The sequence below is a fragment of the Schistocerca americana genome, chromosome X, assembly GCF_021461395.2.
Source record: "Schistocerca americana isolate TAMUIC-IGC-003095 chromosome X, iqSchAmer2.1, whole genome shotgun sequence".
NCBI lineage: Eukaryota > Metazoa > Arthropoda > Insecta > Orthoptera > Acrididae > Schistocerca > Schistocerca americana.
In genome coordinates this window covers 434,149,148-434,171,337 of record NC_060130.1, presented here as the reverse complement: position 1 = coordinate 434,171,337, position 22,190 = coordinate 434,149,148, and the positions used below count along the sequence as shown (strand labels likewise).

The 22,190-nt window shown below is 35.0% G+C and overlaps 1 protein-coding gene across 1 annotated transcript in view; it reads left to right on the top strand.

Annotated features, from left to right (window-relative positions):
* Positions 1-22,190, top strand: part of LOC124556062 (voltage-dependent calcium channel type A subunit alpha-1) — a gene marked incomplete at its 3' end in the record, with an annotated part of 507,834 nt that overhangs the window by 66,197 nt on the left and 419,447 nt on the right. The window contains exons 5-7 of the mRNA XM_047130091.1: positions 6,645-6,800; positions 8,358-8,578; positions 13,450-13,553. Of these exons, the coding sequence (XP_046986047.1) occupies positions 6,645-6,800; positions 8,358-8,578; positions 13,450-13,553 (481 nt within the window). The remainder of the gene's footprint in view (positions 1-6,644; positions 6,801-8,357; positions 8,579-13,449; positions 13,554-22,190) is intronic.

Sequence of the window (22,190 nt, the reverse complement as noted above, 5' to 3'; positions counted from 1 at the left end):
GCTACTATCCTCTCAGATCCTGCAGCTGGAGAGGTCTCTCTCACTCCCTGTATCCCATTCATTATTAGCGACTTCAATCACAAATTAAGGTTTAGTTTGCAGTAACAATACACAAGCCTCAAGGTGAGAGAGAGGGATAAGAGAATATGTGGAGATGGGGGAAGGGAGAGGAAATGGACATAGAAACAGAGGAGGAGGAGATGGTCAGAGAGATAGGAGAGGAGGTTATTCACAGAGGGAGGAGGAGGAGGAGGAAAGAGGAGATGGGAACTTGGGGGGGGGGGGGGGGGGGGTTACTTTGAGAGTGTATATCCAGTTTTCATATATATTTATTTAGCAATTGTCAAGGATTGCCAGGTTTGCTAGTTTTTAATAATTTCATGTCTGTCTAGAATCCCAGTCTAGCAACTGCCATCAAGTCTATAAACAGTACATCCTTTGTTGGCTTACCAGAAAGTGGGTAACTCAACTTGTGACAGCTGCACCTAAGGAAGAAATAGTTAACTAGATGATACTCCATGTTCCCTCATAGCAGCTAGCTGCCTATGCATTTCCAAGTTATCTGTTTTCAACTGCACTTCTTGGTTTATAAAAGACTTAATCGCTTCCCATTTGGAAACCCCCTTGGTCTCAAACTCCGACATTGTGAAACCCCTGTCCATCAAATCACATCATATGCAAACAAAGTACAATAACCCAACACATCTGAAGCATCAAAACACACAGAGACAACAATACAGTATAGATAATCTGAAATAGTTATTCTAAACTATACATCTAATCATGCACCACCTTGACTCCCTATATTGCCTAGCAAGATGGTCATAAGAATGACGTGTTATTCTGTTTAGATATACATAACAAATTATAAATTTATGTTTCTGTTTACCAATAAAAGATGTCATAGAATCATTGAAATTTGCTGAAACCTGCTGCAATTTTATCACAATATGTCATATGATTACTACATTTTGTACTGGTTACTGTTAATATTCAGTAGTTATTATTAACATATAAAATCATTTTCATCAATCATTCAATATTCTTCTCCGCTGTAAAATATTAAAGAAGAAATATGTCGGTGTAATGAAACAGCACTACCTTGTTATGCACACTGAATACATTCATATGAAAGTACTGAAATATTTTATAGATTACATTGGAAACAGAACAGCTTAGTTACTATAGCTCTAGCAATGAAAGATGATCACTCAGTTACTGAAAAATAATGTAAAATTGTCAGAGATGCTGCAAACGCAGTGAGTATGCATACATTTAAAATTGCATATAAGTTGAGTAATAATAAAGGGCAGTTTAGAACAATGTGTACATTTGTTCCCTCATTTAACTGGTTATTCAAGATTGTGTGGCCAGACTTCAAACTTTTGCATTCCAGCACTGTGTTAAGCAGTTTTTTTAGTTATTATGAGTTCATTTATGGTGTTTGTATTTTTTCATTATGTTTTGGTATCCTTATCTCTCCTCTTGTTGGTTTTCAATTTTCAAATTACCACATTGCCTTCCTTCAGTGTTACCAATTGAGGTGTTGCAGCAGTGAAGACACTGCTCACTCTGGAGGAGTGGGGTTCAGACTTCTGTCTTGTTGTCCAGATTTTGGTTTCCTGTGATATTCCTTAATCAGTTAAAGCAAGTGCTGGGACATTTTCTTTGAAACGGGCACATTCAGTTCTTTTTTCTGTACTTGTCTGTTCTGTCTCGAATGACCTCATTATTAGTTGGTCATTAAACCCTAATTTACCTTCTTTTCCTTCTTGCTATTCCACTGTTGCATTTACAAAACTGTGTTTCCTTTCTACCCAAAAAATTGGCATGCACATTTCCATCCATGTATGCATAAATACACATACACATGATGAGGATGATGATGTTGGTTTGTGTTGTGCTCAGCATCATGGTCAGCAGCACCCATACAAGTTCCGAGTCTTTCCATTCCAAGTCTCACGTCTTCCCGAATGATGATGAGGACAACACAAACACCAGATGGAGGAAATCCTCAATCTGGCCAGGAATCGACCTGGGACCCTGTGAACCAGAGGCAGCAACACTAGTGACTAGACCATGAGCTGTGGACATATACACATGTATTACCGTGCATTTGAATACTTTAGTTGCATCGTACACAAAGCACCCTGCAAATGAATGTTCTCTTTACATTACTGTCTATGTTTCCCCTAACAGTCTTCTTTTGTCTTGATGATTTGTACCTTTAACTCTCATATTGGAATACCTCCATTTCCCTCACACCTTTAAAACAAAATGCTAGCAACTTACTAGGTCATGCAAAGCTGTTGCATAAGTGTAGTGGTTTTCTTATCCTTCTGTTATCTCTAAACAGCTTTTGCTTCGTACTAGATCAAACATATCATTCCTTATTTCATTACCTATCCTGTTTGGAAGTTTCCCTCTTGATTTTTGGTTTATTTGACTTGATTACTACTAATTTTCCCCTCATTAATCACTGTTTACTTTGGACACTTCACACTGGCCAGAAAAAGATTTGTTGCCTGTGTGATTATTAAAAATTCTATATCTTCAGGAAAACTTCAGTGACACCTAATATTCTCAGTTGTTTTGTTCATTAAATTGTGATGTATCTCCAGATATTTCTTTTCGAAAGACACAGATGAATTCAAAGTTTAGAAAGCTGTGTACTTCAGTGAATTTGCTTTATCTGTTACTTGAAAGTTAATTTTTGAAGTGTTTGATGACATTTCCATAATTATAATATTCAACTATTTAGTTCTTATGACTAATGTTGTTGTTATCATTATTCCATTGCTGAAATGGAGAAAATTTTGATTTCTCAGGGGTGTACAGTGTGACACAGAACATGGAACATAATGCATTTTGAATCTGCCTGAGGTTGAAATGTGGTATGTCATCAAAAGATTCATTTCTTGCAAAGAAGATTTCATTAGTAGATAAAGGGATGGGACAGATTAGAGGCAGTCGTATCAATTTGATAAATTATAAAATGATTGGCCATTTCTCCAGAGAACAATAAGAGCACTTTCATAGATGACTGAATGGGAGAAAAAAAACCTGATGTGAACTTGGAAATGATGCAGTAATAGAAATTAAAAATTAAATTTAAGTAAGCATATAAAAGTTTCATATTAGAATAAAAATCAAACGTAGGTTCCCATTTACTGCCACAGACATGCCACCTCTTACATTATTTCCCTCAGTTTATTACTTCTGCAAACTGATACATAGCATACTGTGACAGGTAACTTGTTGATGGAAATACCTTTTTGTTTCAAAGCTGAACATATTTTGTCTTTTAACATTTAAAGAAATTTCTAATGTTTTGATCTTTGCATGTAGCCTTTATCTTGTAAGAAATTTCAAGCACAGTTGGAAATACAAAAGCAATATTTTACATTAATTGTAGCTGTATTTTATAAGCTGATATTACTGTATAGTTATTTTTATAATATATGAAATTTGCAAGGGGATATTTCAGCCTTTTGCTGCAAAAAAGGGGGTATACTTTTAAATCTAGTGAAAATCTGAGATGCATTTTTCAACAGTTATCACTTTTTGAATGTAATTTAAATATATCTGCATTTTAGGTCTGTATTTGTCTTATTTTGTCTTTCATTTCAAGGATACATTCTCACAACTGCATGAGTAAGATCTGTAGAGAGATGAATTTCAATTTGAGTTTTGTGTTTGTGTTAAAGTTTCCATCCTGCATTACAGTAGCTGTATCATTTGGTAAACACTATTTAATTGTTTTAATTTACATTTGGTCTTAGTACCTTGCAACAGATAATTAGGACTTTGGTATTCTTGTATGCTTTATACTGGATCACAGTGCATGCACCCATATGCAATCAATAGTGAGTATCCCTGGATAATATGTAGTACAGAGTGGATAGAACTGCTTGGGTCAGACAAATGAGGAAATAAATGTCCAGCTGAATACTGTTTACTGTTAAATCACTTTTGCTGATTTCCCTCAGTCCTCTACAATATACAAATAAAATTGTCAGTTTTTGCCCTTGAATTTTTCAAAGTGAAATTTTAGAATGACTGTACCATTTATCAAAGTATGTCAGAAATTACACTTAATCTACTCATATGATCAGTAAACAATAAATCCTCAAAATTTAATTACTGTCCAAAACAATGTATGAAAATGGTCCTCTGTAAATAGCTCAGGTACTTTATCCTGCTATAAAGAACACTTACGACCATTAGTGTTTAGTGTCAGTTTTTAATTTTGTAGATTTTTATAGTTTGTAAAGATTCATTATGCAGTAAACATACACTCTGATGGACTTTAATTATAGCTTAAAATTTATTGCACTACATAGTGGGTGGGAGAAATTTTTATTGCAAATGAGTGTTGAATTAGAAACTTGATAGATGTGTGAAATAAGCAATACATAGTACTGCAGAGTGTAAGTGTCAAGAACTTTTGAATGGGTTAGCTGTCAGTTTGAACAATGAATGGTATTGTAAGACAACTGCTGGTAGAGCTTTAAACAATCATTGGAAAGAAGTTGGAATATCACAATGCAAAGACAATAAAAATTTTAACTTTTATTACTCAGTGTTGCCTGCCCAATTCTGATATCTCCTCTTGGTCATAATAATTTAGTCTAAATTTGTGGAAATGACAATAATTGTGCTTACAACAGGTAAATGGGAGAACCGAAAAAAAAAATAAAAAATAAAAAAAAAACCTAATTAGAAAGTATTGTCAAAGGTTAAATAACAGATAATATAAGGGGTTACCAAATGAAAATGAGACAGATGAAAAATGATAAGTCAACTATTTATGATTTCAAAAGTAATCAGTATAATTGTTAATACATTTATTCCACTGTGGGACAAGACCATCAATGCCTTAATAGAAAAAATGTTTGTTTTGTCTGTAGAACTGTGGTTGTGCCCAGGCGTGTACCACTTCATCTGAAACTAATCAGCGACCACAAATGTTTTCTTCTGGGCTCCAAAAATATGGAAGAGATCAGGACTGTATGGAGGATGTGTAAGGGCTTCCTACTGAAACTTCTATAGTGCAGTTGAAAACACATAGGCAACATGTGGGTGGGCATTATCTTTCAACAGAATGATGTTCTCCATCAACGTTTCTGGGCATTTGGAGCTTACTTCACTCTTCATTTTTACAAAGTGTCCACATATCGCTGTGCATTAATTGTGGCACTGTGTTCCAGGAACTGAATGAGCAGTGGGCCCTTGCAGTCAAAGAAAAAGGTCATCAAGACATCCACAGCACTGGCGTGCCTATTGTTTCAACTGAACTGCAGACATTTCGCTGAGAAACCCTTACATATTCTCCATTCAGTCCAGATCTCACCCCATGTGACTTCCATATTTTTTGACACCTGAAGAAAGGCATTGGAAAACAAAACATCGATAACATCGATTTGCTTGGAGGGAGGAGGGGGAGGGGGGGGAGGGGGAGAAAGGAGGTGCATGCCAAGGTATTACCATAGTTCCAGTTCTGTAGGTAACAACTACAAACATTTTCCAAGACAGCATTGGCCATCTCGTCTCACAATGATATAAATGTGTTAACAGTTAAGGGAATTACTTTTTAAATTATAAACAGTTTACTTACTTTTTTCCATCTGTCTAATTTTCATTTGACTGTCACTTATGCATTATTTTCCTACCACCGTAAACTGGAATTAACTTTTCCCCAACTTGAGTGATTTTTCCATAGTGTAATGTTCATTGAAGTCAGTTTTGCTTGATGCAGTCACTGTGATAAGACATTTGCAAGTCTGTTGTGATGTTCTAAATAAAAACATAATGATTAAAAAAACAGAAGTATTATACTTATTGGCAAGATCTGATCCTTACTTACAGGTTCTGCTTCGTATCCAAATAGTTATTAATCATCTTACTGAGACTGCTAGTTCCAAAACTATGTTAAAAATTACTTTACTGCATATTTTCTTAGTCATGTAGATCTACTGAATCAGTAAGTTAGTGAATCGTTAATAAAAGATGAAGAGAGTCTAAACTGGTTTGTTCAAATGTTATAAACAGCCAATAATGTGTTCATGACATTACTGAGAAGCTGCTCGAAACTGTATCATCATTTGTTACCTAATATTTTTCTATAAGCGTAAGATGTCCATCTGTTATGGGAAAGAATCATTTCTGAATGAACTGCTGTGGTGATGGATAGATGGTGAAAAGTTGGCCAGCAGAGCATGAAACAGAGCATGAACAAAATGTTCAAATCTCGGAAACTTGAAGACAGCACCAAGTGGAGAGTGATACTGTCTATTTGAGTATCTTGCTTGATGAAGGAACATTAAGAAGCTAGCTGGTCTATGCTTTGAATTTTCCACAAGTTGTCTTTCTTTTTTGCGAGATAACAAAAGCATTGAGTGTGTGTGAGCAGAGAAACAGTTTAATGGTGTCATGGTAGGAATTATTAAAGTACAACTGAGACTCTAGTGCTTTATGATGCATAATGTTACTATTTCTACAAAACTCATTAAAAATTATTAAGTTTTTGTTCAGTATTCATGCAGTTATGTCAGTAACTGATTTTACTATAATCCCTCTAGCAATAAATTTATTCTCTGTTAAGAAAATGAATCTATGAAGTGTGTTCTTCTCTTCCCATGCAGGTCTGCAGGTGGTGCTGAAGTCCATAATAAAAGCAATGGCACCACTGCTGCAGATTGGTCTGCTTGTATTGTTTGCCATTGTCATTTTTGCCATAATTGGGCTCGAATTCTATTCAGGGGCCTTACATAAATCCTGTTACAGTTTAGAAGATTTCGGTGAGTAGCCTTAATGCTTTTTATGTAGCTGCTCTTTGTGTTTCACTTTTTACTGATTCATTGTAAACTTACTAAATGAGTCCTTGAGAAAATTTCAGGCTCCTTTAATAGAAAATTAAAGGTACAAAAATAAAGAAATGGATATGGCTTCCAACAAAGATAATATATTTGTGTTGTTGTTAGTGTCTTTGAAATTGATTGTTGCATTGTATTGTGTATGACATAGAATGTGACATAAATCTGCACATGGGAACTTCAGAGGATAAAAGTAAAACAGTATCTATTTATCAACTCCTAAGGCCTGAGGGAAACTATAGTCATACATGGATAAACTCAGGCTTTTGGAAATACTAGTGATGTCTACTGGAAAAAAGAGTTTTTTTAACTTTTTAGGACTGTATGGAAAATTAACCTAGCATGCAAAGGCAATCAGCAGATTAGAATGAAATGTAATGCAACAGACAAAATTTGACAGACAAGATAGCTTGCAAGGCAGATGTTGAGATGCAGAAACTAGGAAGAAAAGCATGACAAAATATTACAAGTAAAATAATTAAAGAACATCTCCAGGATGTATGGTCAGTGAGCGAACATTGACACTATGATATATTGTGTCAGATCTACTCTTTGTTTACCTACAATTATGTCATTTTGCTTAAGTGGTAAGGTTTCTCTTCACATCAGTGGAAACTTGGATAAATTAGGATCTGTGTAGATGGTTTCCATTACTTGAGGTAAGAAGGTAGCATATTACAGAAAGATTATTGGCTCCAATGAAGGTAGTGTTGCAGATTATTGAGCTGTGGAGAATTTAGGGTCCACTTAAGAGTGTGAATGTATGCACTGTGTTCTACATGCTACTCCCACACACAGCATACATGATGGCTGATTGCATAATCACCTCAAAAGGTGTCACCCCTATTTGGTGTAATATGCAACATCATCAGATGCTCTCAAGAAGAGAATCTTAATGCATGTCTCTACAGGCACCAGACATGAACATTCTTGCCACGTAAACATGGACCATATGACAACCATTACCAGTCTTCACTGTAGACACCATTCATGTTCCAACCATATTTTCTTGTGGACTGTTAACTGGGTGGGCCACTATGGTATTGAATAGCCTCTCAGCTTCGAGCTTGACTATCAGCTACTGCCCTTCTCTCCAGAGTGGCCAAAAGTTGATTGATTCTCCATTTTGAGGAAAATATTGATATGCTTTAAATACCTACGACAACTTCCAAACGCCTTGCAAATGCAGCCAATCATGAGACTGAGACCTACAGAGTTTTTCCTTGCATTTCAGCACCATGTTTAAATGCTTTCTACCTGCTGACTGATTGATTTCATTGGTATGTGCAACAGGTATGCATAATGATTCTTTGTGGATATTATGTGACCAGAATTAAAAGTTGAAAAAGCATTAACAGTTTTTGATCACTCACTGCAAATGTTTTTAGTAACCTAAATTAATACTGTTATTTGTAAAATTATTAATGTTTCACACTGGTATGTTATGGAAAAAACAACTCCAGTACTCTGTGTGTTTTTCAGATGTTATAGTTAAAGAGGGAGATTTAGAAACTCCTTGTAATGCAGACAGCGAGTTGACTGCACCAAGAGGAAGTTATGTTTGTGATGCTAATATTTCTACTTGTTATGAAAAATGGGATGGGCCAAATTTTGGAATAACATCATTTGATAACATTGGCTTTGCAATGTTGACTGTATTCCAGTGCATTACTATGGAAGGATGGACAGCCATTCTTTATTGGGTAAGTGCTTTACATATTTTGACATATTTGTTTTGCTACAGAATCAAAATGTTTAATCTCTTTTTGTGTGTAAAACTATTTTTTGTGGGGAAATAGCAATATTGATGAGTGGAATCACTAATTTATGCTTACTATGCAGTCTCCCACTGCATGATATTTTTGCAATGTTGTCCAGGTCACGTGAAAAATTTTCAGGTGTTATTAGAAATAAAAAAATAGTGAAGCACACTTCTAATGCAGTAGATCTCAGTATATAACCAGCATTACATTGATTGAACAGATCAGTTACAATTAAATAATATATATCATTATTTTGAAGATAAATGAAATAACCATTCCCACCAGAGTGAATAGTTATGACCTTAACAATAAAACAATCAACTACAAAAGCAAACCATGGTATTTAGTAGCTTAATTACCACAGCATTAGAATATGTGTAACATCACAGACATTGAAAAAAAAGTACTGCAAAATCTCCATTAGGACTAGCAGAAATAATCTCAGAGAGTTAATCATAAGAGACTACTGGAGATACAATGTTTCTTGTACTTTTATTGGCAGGTTTTTTACGCATATTAATCACTCAGTAGAAGAAGAGTTCATCCTAAGTGACAAAAATGTGTTCACACCCAGCATGTGTCCTGGGTCAACCTGTGATCAGTTTGCAGAATATCTGCTGTACAGCTTACTCCACTAGGATACAGGGGAAGTTTATTTTGCAGTGCACAATTCCATTGTTTCCACATGTGAGTGGAAGGACTGTTGGGCAGTTTCTCTCTTCTCTGTTGTTCAGGCAGTGGTGTCAGTGTGGCTGATATACCAAGTGTTCAAGCTAATGTAGTGATGGTGATAGGAAAAATAACTCCAAGAAAGAAAAAGAACACTATGAACTGAGCAAATTGAAGAATAAAATTTTACACAGTAGCAGAAAAAAGTCCTGACTCTGGAAAGAGTTATTTTTGAAAACAGATCTCTTTCAAAGCTGATACTCTAAAAGAGAAAGGTATTGATACAGGGTGGGGCAAATAAAAGTGGTCCAGAGAACAGAGTTCCAGGGTACAAAGAAACACAGAAGAGGAAAGTACTAACTTGACTATGGCAGATGTTGAAAGTGACCACCATTCATCTCTTGGCACATTTTCTGGTGTGCGGGCACATTTCAGAATGTTTCTTGACTTGTTCAAAACAAATTCTATCTGATGCCATTTCCAGACTATGCGTTGCTGGGAACTCTTTGCTGGCACTTTGATACCATTAAACTTCTCAGCAGGTAACTGACCACACCATATCCACAACCTTGTTGTCACATAAGACTCCACAACGAATACCTGGTGCTCCACTGTGAGTACCATCGTCCACTTTGGACTGCTCTACTCACACTGACACAGCCCACACAATGCTCTTAACCATGTGGATCACATGGCGGGCATACACGTGGTGTGTGTGTCATGGGTTGTGGTTATATGCATACATTTACGTCCAGTTACATCCAATCATCCAGTCATATCCACTCATCCCCACCCTGTTGCTTACAGATATTCATGTGTTGGCCAAAACAAGAATTTTGTGGTAATGTACTTTACTCTATGCCAATCATTTGAGGAAACTGGACATACATTTCTAATGCAACTGCACACAATCTTTCCATGTTACACAGATTTTGCTATAATAGGGAAGTGAATGCAAGTCATTTATTCACCTTGACAATGGGTAGAATTCATAAAGGAGAGCCAATAGTAGAATCCATACAAAATCATCAAAATGATGGTGAATTATTTTGATTTTACTAATATAAATGCAGTGTTGGTAAGAACTGGTAGTAGTAGGTTAGGCATCACTGTTTCAGATGTACAGACATAAATGTGCAGTGTCTTTGAAATTTTATTTTATTTATATTGTTTAAGAGGAAAACATTGAAGGTATTAATTGCAAAATGGACTTACAAAATTGAAGAAGAGAAATTTGTTAACATCTAATATAAATTTAATTATTATGAAGTATTTTCTGAAAGTATTTGTCTGGAGTGTAACATTGCATGGAAGTGAAACAAGAAACATAAGCAGTATAGACAAGAAGAGAAAAGAAGTTTTTGAAATGTGGTACTGTGGAAGAATGCTGAAGTTTAAATGAGTGATGGAATAACTCTTGTAATGAAAAAGGACTGAATCAAATTGGAAATGAAAGAGTCTTATGGAACAATCTGACTAAAAGAAGTGATCTGTTGATAAGACACTTTCTGAGGCATTAAGGAATAATCTGCTCAGTGTGGAGGGAAGCGTGCAGGAGGGTGAATTGGATGGGGAGGAGGGAGGTGTGAGGGTAAAAGTTGTTGAGAAACACTAAGACCTGACTGCAGCAAGCAGTTTCAAGCAGGTGTATGTTGCAGTAGTTAGGCGCAGATGAAGAGGTTAGCACAATTACAATTCTGATTTTCATTCTATGTACTGGTGTTCTTTATGTGTGTTCATTGTATAATAAAATTACATAATTGTAGAGATAAGAAAGAATTTTCAACCAGTAAATCCTCATATGACATACACTATCTATATATGATGACCAGTGTTGTTCAAATTTTGAACATCTTCAGATCTTTGAAAACAAATAAAATATACGCCACGTTTCACCCTACAAACCAGTAACTAAACTGAAACACACATGTAATAAACATAAAAGTGTATACAGTACCACTGTAGTTGCAAAGCAACCTAGCAGTTTTATGTACCATGCTCAGCCTCCATATGTACCTAATGTACATAGTCTACCTGATTAAAAGTATCCGGACATTGCTATGTAATGCGGAATTGACCAATAGATGTTATGAGGGGTGGACCTGCCATTATAAAAGGATGCAGAGAGTATTGTGTTCTCAGTAGAGAAGCAGTAACAGTGGAATGCATCAGTAAGCAGAGCTCACTCACTTGAACTAGTCACTGGGTTTCACCTGAGTAACAAAGATATCAGGAACTTTTGAATCCTTCTAAAACTGCCCAAGTTAGTTGTTGGTGATGTGATTGTTAAGTGTAAACATGAATGAGCACTAATAGGGGTCCAGATACATTTTATCAGGTAATGTGAGACCTTAAAAGTAACAATAAATAATGAATAACTATAAAAATTTATCACAGTCTCTTCAGTATCTGCATGTAAAATAATTTTTTATGCTATGCCTAAAAGGTGTTTTCAAAAACTTATTTATCAACCAGAAATGTGAATTATTGAAACTTCTTTTTATTCGAAACTATCTCTAGTTGCGACGAGCTCATTTTTCACTGAGCCACTTATATTTTAACATTATGTTGGTAATAGGATTTGCCTATGAAGAATGACTGTTAGTTCAGCAAAGTGTACATTCATTTTGTGGTATGATCTTGTAATTGATCTTGGTTGGAAAAAAATGACAGAAGGTGACTGACAGATCTAACTGGCAGGGTCATGGATCTTTTAGATATTAACTGTGTCAGATAATTAGAATTATATTTATTGTTTTTGCTGTAGCATTGGTAATGTCTATGTGATTATTATTGCTGTTGTTATTATCTTTATCTTCATCATCATGTATAACAATTTGTGACAACGGCACATTGACATTTGTGTGTTGCCTTTTTCTATTACCAAAATTTGTGTGAGTGTTTATTTTTAGGTATGTTTAACATAAATATTTAGGTATCTATTATTTTGTTAAATTTTGTCCTTTTTTTGTTCAGAAAGTTGTGAGAATTGTCTTTGTGATCTCATTTACAGAGTGTTCTTTGCAATTTATGGAGATTACTTCTTGTCTTATTTACTGTGGTTGCAACTTTAAGTACACTATATTAAGTTGAAAAGTCAAGAAGCTAGTTTATGCTGATTATTTAGATCCTACTTCCCTGCACAGTTGCTTGAAGGGCTTAATATTTTTCATTTCACTTGATGTGTACTGCATTCCTGAACACAACAAGTTGCTAAGGGAATCTCTCACTACACTATGCAATCACAAAACAACTGTAGCAACCGTAGCAATTATGCCATATAGACTGCCATGATTAACACTGTCTTTTGTCATTACTTTTTCTAGTGATGAAGAAACACATTCTCACAAAAGAGCATGGCAGGTGGTATGTGATGCATGGCTTCTTGGAATATCACAATTGAATTACAAATATGTAAAGAGATAAAATATTCTTATAGGTTACTGTTTGCATTTGTGTAATAATGTATCATATAGTGTATGGGGAAAAAAACAATATAATTATGAAATAACACATACAAGTATGGTGTTGTGACATATAATGTACTTGTTAAATTACAGATTCAGAGCTTTGGGTTTAATCAGTCTTAGGAACTTAATGGTCTTAGAACTTTTTCTGGCACTTAGTGTGCTGTTCGCTTTGCTAAGTGCTTTGATAAGTAAATGATATCAAGTTAATTGAAGTTCAAGTTCCACATTTAAGTGCAAATACTCTAAAGCTGATAGTATGAAGTCAGAAAGAAACAGTCAGATACCATTTTCAGTTGAGCCATTCATAGTGGTATTTGAACCAAACATTGGCTCAGTGACTGATTTGCTTATTGGTTGGATATGTTGCAGCATGAAACATGCTTATTTTCAGAACTAATTGCATAATTTTGCTGAAAACATAAGTTTATCCCCAGTGTTCCACATGATGAGCTCTTGCATTTGAAACTGTGGGTACTGTAGGGCATATATACAATCACTCTCACTGTTATTCGCGTATTCTTGAGCACTGGACAGTATTTACTGAAAATGTTAGTTTCTCTGATTTTAATTCCATCCATATAATTTAGCATTCTCATCTCATATTTTCTTATTATCACATGTGTGGTTTATATTCCATATTTTCTACAATATAAATATTTCTTTTGATTTCAGACAAATGATGCACTAGGTAGTTATTTCAACTGGGTATATTTTGTGCCATTAATCGTCCTGGGTTCCTTCTTCATGCTCAATTTAGTTCTTGGTGTTCTTAGTGGGTGAGTACTCTGAAGTAAATACACAGTAACAGTATTTATATGTTTAAAGTAATTAATATCTTCATTCTTTATTATAATGGTTTTAATGTATTGAATTTAATATTTTTACCATGTATATCAATCACTTTGATCTTGTGAGGATGCTCAATGTTTAAGACACTGGATTTTTATCTCTGAGGAGAGGAATTAATACCTGTCCAGCCTTCCAGATTTAAATTCTCCACAGATGCTCTAAATCAATTAGAGCACTAGATTTCTTTGAGAAAGATATGGGAAATTCCTTTCCCATCTTTATCCAGTCATAGCTTGTTTTCCATCTCTAATGACCTTGTTGTCAATCAGACAGTACAGCCTAAACTTGTCTCTTTTTTTTCTTTTTATTTGGTTTTGGTTACTTTTACTAAATTGATACAGATGTATTTGTTGTAGAAAATTAGCTGTATAATTTGCTTATTTTCCTAAAATTCTGTCATATTTTATCAGTTGTGGACCACATTCAGGCTCTGTATGCGTAGGAGGGTAACTAATGCGTCAGGTGAAATAAGTGAAGGTGTACTGAAATCTGCTACACATAAATCTACACATCTGAAGATGCTATAACCAGAATTTATGATTTCTAAAAAGCTGTAACTAGTATTTTCAGTGTGGTGTATGGGTTAAGGTGATTGCCCACAGTTATGAATTATTGTAAAGCAAAACGTCACACATGACGTGCTGGTTGTGCGTACTGACATTAATATTCATGCAGAAGTAATAAATAACACACTATATATTTTATTCCCTGTTCTCTATACCCTAATTAACACATACTCATATGGCAATTATAATGCACTAATTATGTACAAATGAAATGTATCATCAGTTTCATTTAATGGTGGGAGCAAGTTGTGTTTGTTTTACAAATAATTTGTAACATTTCAATCTGTACGTATGAAGCAAACTTTATTAATAAATACATTGAGCCATTTAACAAGTTTATTGTGTGAACTTATCACACAAAGTATTTGTTGTTTGATCATCATTATGATTAATACAGATTGTGTTGAAGTACACACGTAACTAATCAGTCATTCTCACTTAGCTTTCTGCTTTACATTTGAGAGGACTATACTGTGAAGGATTTTATGCTTGTCATTATGAAGATTTATTTAAAAGCAGCATAATGTATATGGTTTGTATGTACAATTTTCTGGCCTACTGTAGCCCTTCCAGAGAGCAGAGGGCTGAATCAGAAATATTTCAGTCCATGGATACAAAACAGTTTAACTATGAGGGTGCTTTCATTTCATAAGTAAATAGCAATATAAATGACTTTCAGATATCATAGGCTGGTTTTTTTTAATTATGTATTATGTTACATACTTAAATTTCATGAACTGACGTATGTATATGAGCATGCAATATCTGTTTATGTCACATCATGAAAAGTGTTACTGTAAAATAGCATTCAGATCAGCATCTTGTGGCCACTGAAAGCTATTTATGTTGCTATTTACATTTACAATGAGAGAACTCATGTCACAATAAAGCTTCAAACCCATACATTAAAACAATTTTGTTTTTACCTTTTTCTCACTAACAGTGCCACTGGTTGCTCAGAAAGCTTTACATTCGAAGTGTCTATGTGATTTAATATTTACATAAATCCATGTAATGACAGAGTTATAATTCTCCAAAATGCATAGTGTATAGTTAAATAAAAGTGGCTGGTTCAATTTTTTCATGTTTCAATTACTATTCATAAAAGTCACAATTAGCATCAGCCTAAAATTTTCACATTTGAAACTGATTTTCTTCAATTTTCCTGTAGTTTTCGTCCACATTTTCTCGAAAATAATATTATCTTTCAAATCGTTGCCAGGACATAAAATACAAGAAAAAGTGTTTCAGAATAATTTTTTTCCCAGAAACTTTTTTTACTTTTGAAGAATTATTAATGTTTTTCCTTTAGTTTCATTTTTTGTGTTATCATTCATATTTTATTTACATCATTCTTATTTTGATATGTTCTGTTATCATTATAATTTTTTTTATTTTTCTAACCTTTGGGCACATGCACAAATGTTTCCTTTTCAGTGAATTTTCAAATGAAAGAACTCGTGTTGAACGAAGAGCAAAATTTTATAAAACTCGAACTAAACAACAATTTTCCCAAGCATTTGGGGCATATCTCAGTTGGATCACTCAAGCAGGTATCCCAGGAAATTGTAACATTATAATACTAGATTGCTGTACTTCTTTGGAAATTGTAGATAGCACTGCATAAGCAGTAGCAGAGAAGTAAAACTGAAATGCTTGTACAAGATTTGTGTAATGGTAGAGTTGATATGATATTTGTTTCATAGGAACAGCATACACACTGATAGTTTCCCTATATCTTTGAACTTGTTTTGTTAAGAATCTGTCTTTGAATCATTTTGCACCCAGTGATTTTGATTTTATTCCACTCCTGAGAAAAGACTAGCATAAGTGCATTGCAAACCTAATCCAGTGGTGTGTGCACAAAAGATGAAAATTTCAAAGAACCAGGAAAGAGCTCACTTTTTTCGAAGAGCCAGGAAAGAGCTGACTTCTTTTTAATAAGTGTTCACGTCTGTTACTGTTCACAAAAATAATTTGTCATTGGCTTTGAATTGTCAGTCACACTTGTTGCACCGAGCGAGGTGGCGCAGTGGTTAGACACTGGACTCGCATTCGGGAGGACGACGGTTCAATCCCGCGTCCGGCCATCCTGATTTAGGTTTTCCGTGATTTCCCTAAATCACTCCAGGCAAATGCCGGGATGGTTCCTCTGAAAGGGCATGGCTGACTTCCTTCCCCATCCTTCCCTAATCCGATGAGACAGATGACCACGCTGTCTGGTCTCCTTACCCAAAAACAACCAACCAACACTTGTTGCACATTTGATTTCATAGGAAAATGTAAAACTGCAAAATAAGAGTTTCTAACTGTAGTGAGGAATATGGTGCACCAGAAATTCTTTCCATCCAAAAAATAGCTTCTGTGTGTAACATCATTGGAGAATCAGTTTTGCAGTAAATCTGGAACTAACAATCAGTCATTATTGATTCTGCTAGTTACATATTATCACCATAATTATCATGATCAGTTTTTTTTTACCCAGTCTTCTTTACGTGTCAGTTATCAGATAAGAAGTGACTTCTGTAGTGAGGACAAAAAAAGGTTATTTTTTTCCCTTCTAGAGCATGAATTCTAATACAGTCTGCACTGTCAGGAATGTAAGCAGTTACAAATTGAATTGTTATGTCTTTACTTTGAATATTCCTGCTGCTGATCCACAAGTAATAGCAGGTGGAATTTAGACCTTAATCTATAGAGCTCTACTAAAGAGACATTGTTTAGACTTTCCCAATAATATGCCACTGTTAAGCAAGCCGGGGTGGGAAAAGCTACTCAACTACCCACTATCCACTTCATATAGATTCCAGTAAGATATTATTATGAGCTAATCAGATAGTTAATGTTACCTAAAAATGTTTAGTTATAAAAAGACCCACTACTGTACTAAATTACTGCCTTTATGTGAATCAGCCATTATAGTGATTCTCAAGACTGAATGCAGCTCATTATTTTATCCCTCAACCTTGGTCTTTGAGTGGAACTCTCCATGTTTCCTTTTCTATAGTATAATTTTTGACTCTATCTTGGCCTGTTAAGAGGCCTGTTCATATCATGAGTCATTTGACATCCACCGTGGATAGATGCATTCTGTAGACTCCTCCATACAATATGTTCTTCAATGGTACACATCCATTTTGCTCCTGTATGTTTTCTAATGCCATCTGTCCATCTTCCAGTCTTGAAATCCAGCAGAGAACTTGCTAATTCATCTACCATCCATTCAACTAGATACATTTCCAACCCATCTCCATTTCATTTCCATTATGATCATAATTATGTCTTTCTGTGCTGACTGTTCCCTTTTCTATTTGCTTGTTGTCTTGTCTCTCCCAGCAATGCCAGACTTACAGGGGTTGGACAGATGTTTGGAAACACCAAAAACTCAACACACTACCATGCCTAATATGGTGTAGGAAACCCATTAACTTTCGAAACAGCTTCTAGTCAACACAAAAGCAGTCTTGGACAATGCAAGCTGTGCAGACAGGGGCCATGTTGTCTTGGGACACAGCATCACCATTGGGGAACAAACACTGTATCATGGGATGGACCTGATTAGCCAGAATGGTCACACCAAAATAACCACATAATCCTTGGCAGTAATGTGACTTGAAGAATACCATGGTATTGCAGCCCATATCATCATTGAATTTCCACCAGGTTTCATTCTTGCCATGTGAACAGTGTGAAACAAGACTCGTCAGAGCAAATGACTTTCTTCCATTACTCGATAGTCTATGTTTTACGGCTTTGGCACCACGTTTTCCTGTTACGGGCATTTGAATCACTGATTGGTTTTGGAATTTCAGCTAACCCTGCAATTCCCTGTTTGTGGAATTTGCTTCATATTCTTTTGGTGGCAACAAAATTTGTGAGTGCAACGTTCAGCTCTGGAGTGAACTTTGCAGCCGCCATCCTCTTCTTTTTCATTATGATCCTTTTCAATGACTGTATGTCATGATCACTCAACACATACTTTCATCTGTGTTGTGATATAACAGATGATATTTCCCTGCTTTCCCTGCATGTACTATAAATCCTCGATATGGTGCTTCTTGAAACACCGGACACATACTTTAGCTCCAACATACTGCACTCATCATTATGCAGAACACTGTTCTGAGCATGACTGACACTTGCAACATATTAAGGACATTGTACAGGTGCCGTTCATGGTTATATACAACAGCACAACCTTCATGCTTAGTTAGCATCTGCATTTATGTTCAAGCATGCATTTCATGCAGTGTTCCCATATTTTTGTCCAACACCTGTACATCTTTCCAGTATCTGCTGAGCAACAAACAACTTTTGAATGGTTTTCACATTAACTGTAAAAACACACTGGAAGTTTTATTTTGAAAACCTTATTTGGTTTAGGCTACCTGAAGCACTCCAGGCCAGTTTTATTTTTCTGTCTGTTTCCTTTTTTGGCCATCCTGTTGCCTGTGATAAGCCTTATTCAGCTAATCTGAAGTGCTCTAGACCAATTAATTTTCATGTTCATTTCTTTTGTTTTTGATTTTATCATCTGCCCTAAATCAACAAACTCATCAACTGGTTTTATAGCTTCATTGATTCATGGTTAATTTGTACTATTTTATTCTTGATATGTCAGTTATACATTATTTTAGTCTCATTGTAATTGATTTTCAAAGTGTCTGCTTTCATACTTTATTTAATAAGTTCTTCCATTTATTGTTGTATATTATCTGCACTAAAGCAAATAGTACAGTGTCAGGTATAAAACAAAGGTGACTAAGATATCTTCCATTAACTTCTTTCCTTCTCTGTTTTTCTCAGTTTGAAGGTACAAAAACTTCCTCTATGATTGGTGAGATTGGTTTTGAGGCTATGGAATCTTCTGGTTTGACTCCTCTTTCAATTTGGAATTTTTCAGTGCCCTGACAAAGTTCAACGGGAGCTATTGCATTGATGTATGTACTATCCAGTATAATGCCATAGACTGAATCATTACATCATTTCTCAATGGTTATCAGTAGCAATTTAGTTGAAACTGAGTATAAAGCTTTCTCAAAACCATGAATCCCAAACGAAGTGGTAATTCATACTCATTGCACTGTTCTGTAATTTTGTTCATGACTTGCAGATTGTCCTTTGTACTATGTCAATTTCTAAAGCCAGCTTCTCCCTTTGTGTGATTGGAACCTAATGTTCTTTGTTATGTGCAGTTTTGCTGCAGTTGTAGTGAGTATCTAGTACACTGCATATATGAGACTGTTCAGTCTTTAGTTTTTTATGTCTTGTCTCTCCCCTTTCTTGTAAAACAGAACAATTACAGTTTGGTGTAATTTTGGGCAACAGTCTTCTTTCACAAACATTCTGTAAACTATTTAGCAGATACCTTATATCTGTCTTTTCCTCCATCTTTAAGCATTTCTTTTGAAACACCATCACCCCGTGACTTCCCTTTCTCCATACTACAAATGGCTTTATTCATATCCTTTTGCATTTTATCAGGAACTTCATTATTTTCATAAGTACCTATCTGTTTTTCTGATCATCTCTTTCGTGCAAACCTTTAAAGGAATCTCGGAATTCTTGAACAATTTTCTCTCTGTAGTTTGTCATCGTGCCAGATGTTATATTACCTTATGAAATATGACATCTACCCAGCATAAACTTCCATTTCATCATCTTCGTACAGTTATTTCTTTACTTGTTTCATTTACTTAATTTTCTTAGTATCTTACCACTTTGTCTCAAAGAAATATACAAATAGCGTTGTTTCATTAAGCATATTTAATCATTTCCTAGTTATTGTTTATTTGAAACTCACCTTCTCTTAAACAGCTGCTTGTTTCATTTGAGACTTTCTTTTCACTTGCCTGCTTCATACATGCATTCACTTTTCCTGACTGCAGATATTCTTTTGTTAAATAATTGCTGCTTCCGTCTGTGTTTGTATAACATTCTTTCTGCCAAGATACTGAACATGTTACCTATTTTAATGTTGTTTACCTTGATATTATGAATAAATGATCATAATATACATTTATGACTTCCTGCCTGATGAGTCTCTGTTTAACTATATATCTAACTGTACTCTGTATTGTATGAACCTGTGATCACTTGCAGTTTGAAAGCAACCATCACATCCTGCACAGTTTCATTTTTCATTCTATGTGGAACTTTTGGAACTCCATTTTTTGTTTCCCTCATATGGGAGAATGTGTTAAGCATATACATGCTGTGTTTCTCAACAAATTCTATTAGTATATTAAAACAAATTCTATTATTATATGACTTCTGTCATTTCTGGTGTCTTTACTATTGAAACTTTTATATAGAAGGAATTGTTTGTTGTGTATCTCTTTTTAGCCTTTATTTTGAATTTACCATTTACATCAATTTTGTCTTCTTTTCTCCATCTTTGCCGTTTTTGAATAAAGAAAGCAGAAACAACTCTTCAGGTGTCAAAGTATCTAAACGAAGATGCTGTAACTTACCAAATGAGAAAGTGCTGGTATGTTGATAGACACAATAAAAAACGCACAAACACACACACAAATATTCAAGCTTTCACAACCCAAGGTTGCTTCATCAGGAAAGAGGGAAGGAGAGGGAAAGACAAAAGGATGTGGGTTTTAAGGGAGAGGGTAAGGAGTCATTCCAATCCCGGGAGTCATTTGATACTTCACAGTTTCTTTTGCCACTCTCTGATCATCTCTTGAAATAGTAACATTTCTTTGTGTATCAAACAGTCTGTAGCCATCTGGAGCATAGCCAACAGAAGTACATGGGTTACTTTTTTCATCTAGATTCTTCAAGCAGCCTAGATTTTTGCCAAAATGTCTTGATCCAAAAGTTGGAAGTCTTAGTAGATTGTGGTCTTTTGCCAAACCACTTTCCTGCAGGTGTAACATTTTTTTATTGATTTGACTGATTGTCCATATAGATCTTTCTTCAGTTAATTACTATTGCCTTGTTCATTATTGTCAGATCTAATTTCTCTGCTTTCTCATTGAGTTGAGGAATATAATTAATACTACAGTCCAGCACAGTTACTTTTCCTTCACACTGTTTCACAGCGGGTGTACTCTCCACCTCCACCACATCTTATTTTTGACAATTTCACATTGAACAGATTTTCTCTTTCCAACACATATTTTCTTATAGATCTTGCAGCCTCTGACGTATGTCTTAACAAATAGATTACACAAAAATGAGTGAAGTCATCCAATACAGTCTTGTAGTATCTATATCAACTGAATGTTGGAGGATCTGTCTCTCTACACAGATCAGTTTGTATTATTTAAAATGGTCGTGCTGCTCTCTCTCTCTCACAGTAGAAAATGGATATTTTGTTAGCTTAGCTCTCACACAAGCTTCATGCAATTTTTCTGATGAGAATAAACTATTAGGTACTCCATCACACATTTTGTCTTTGAAGTATAAGTTATGTCTGGATTACCTTGCTTCTTTTGCCATTATTGGTTTTCTCCATCTGTCAATAATGGTCACTTTCCTGGTTCAGTTATCACTTCACACAATCTGTTTCTTGTTTTTGTTCCTTCTAAAATGAGTATTTTATCTTTATAGATTTAAATAGAATGTTTACTAAAAGCTGTGCAATTTTTTCAGTGATACTATTAACAGACATTAGATTTCTACTCAGTTCACAAACATCCTCCACATCCTAGAGAATATGGCATTCACCCACAAATTTTCCTATTGCTACTATCTTCATTGATCCACCTTGATAGGCGACTTTCACAAAACTACCATAATCTTCCACCTTTTTCAATTTGTCCACATCATTACACATATATCCTATACTTACACTATCAACAACTATGGTCATTTCTTCTTTCTTGCTACTTCTTCTGAAATCTTTTATACAAGAAATACACTGTCTTCTTTCTTTTTTTCATTGATGTCTTCTCTCTTCTTTTCTTCGGTGATTGCTTCTTTCTTGTTTTCTTGAGAGATATCTTCTTTCTTGCTTCCTTCAATGACTGGATCTTCTTTGAT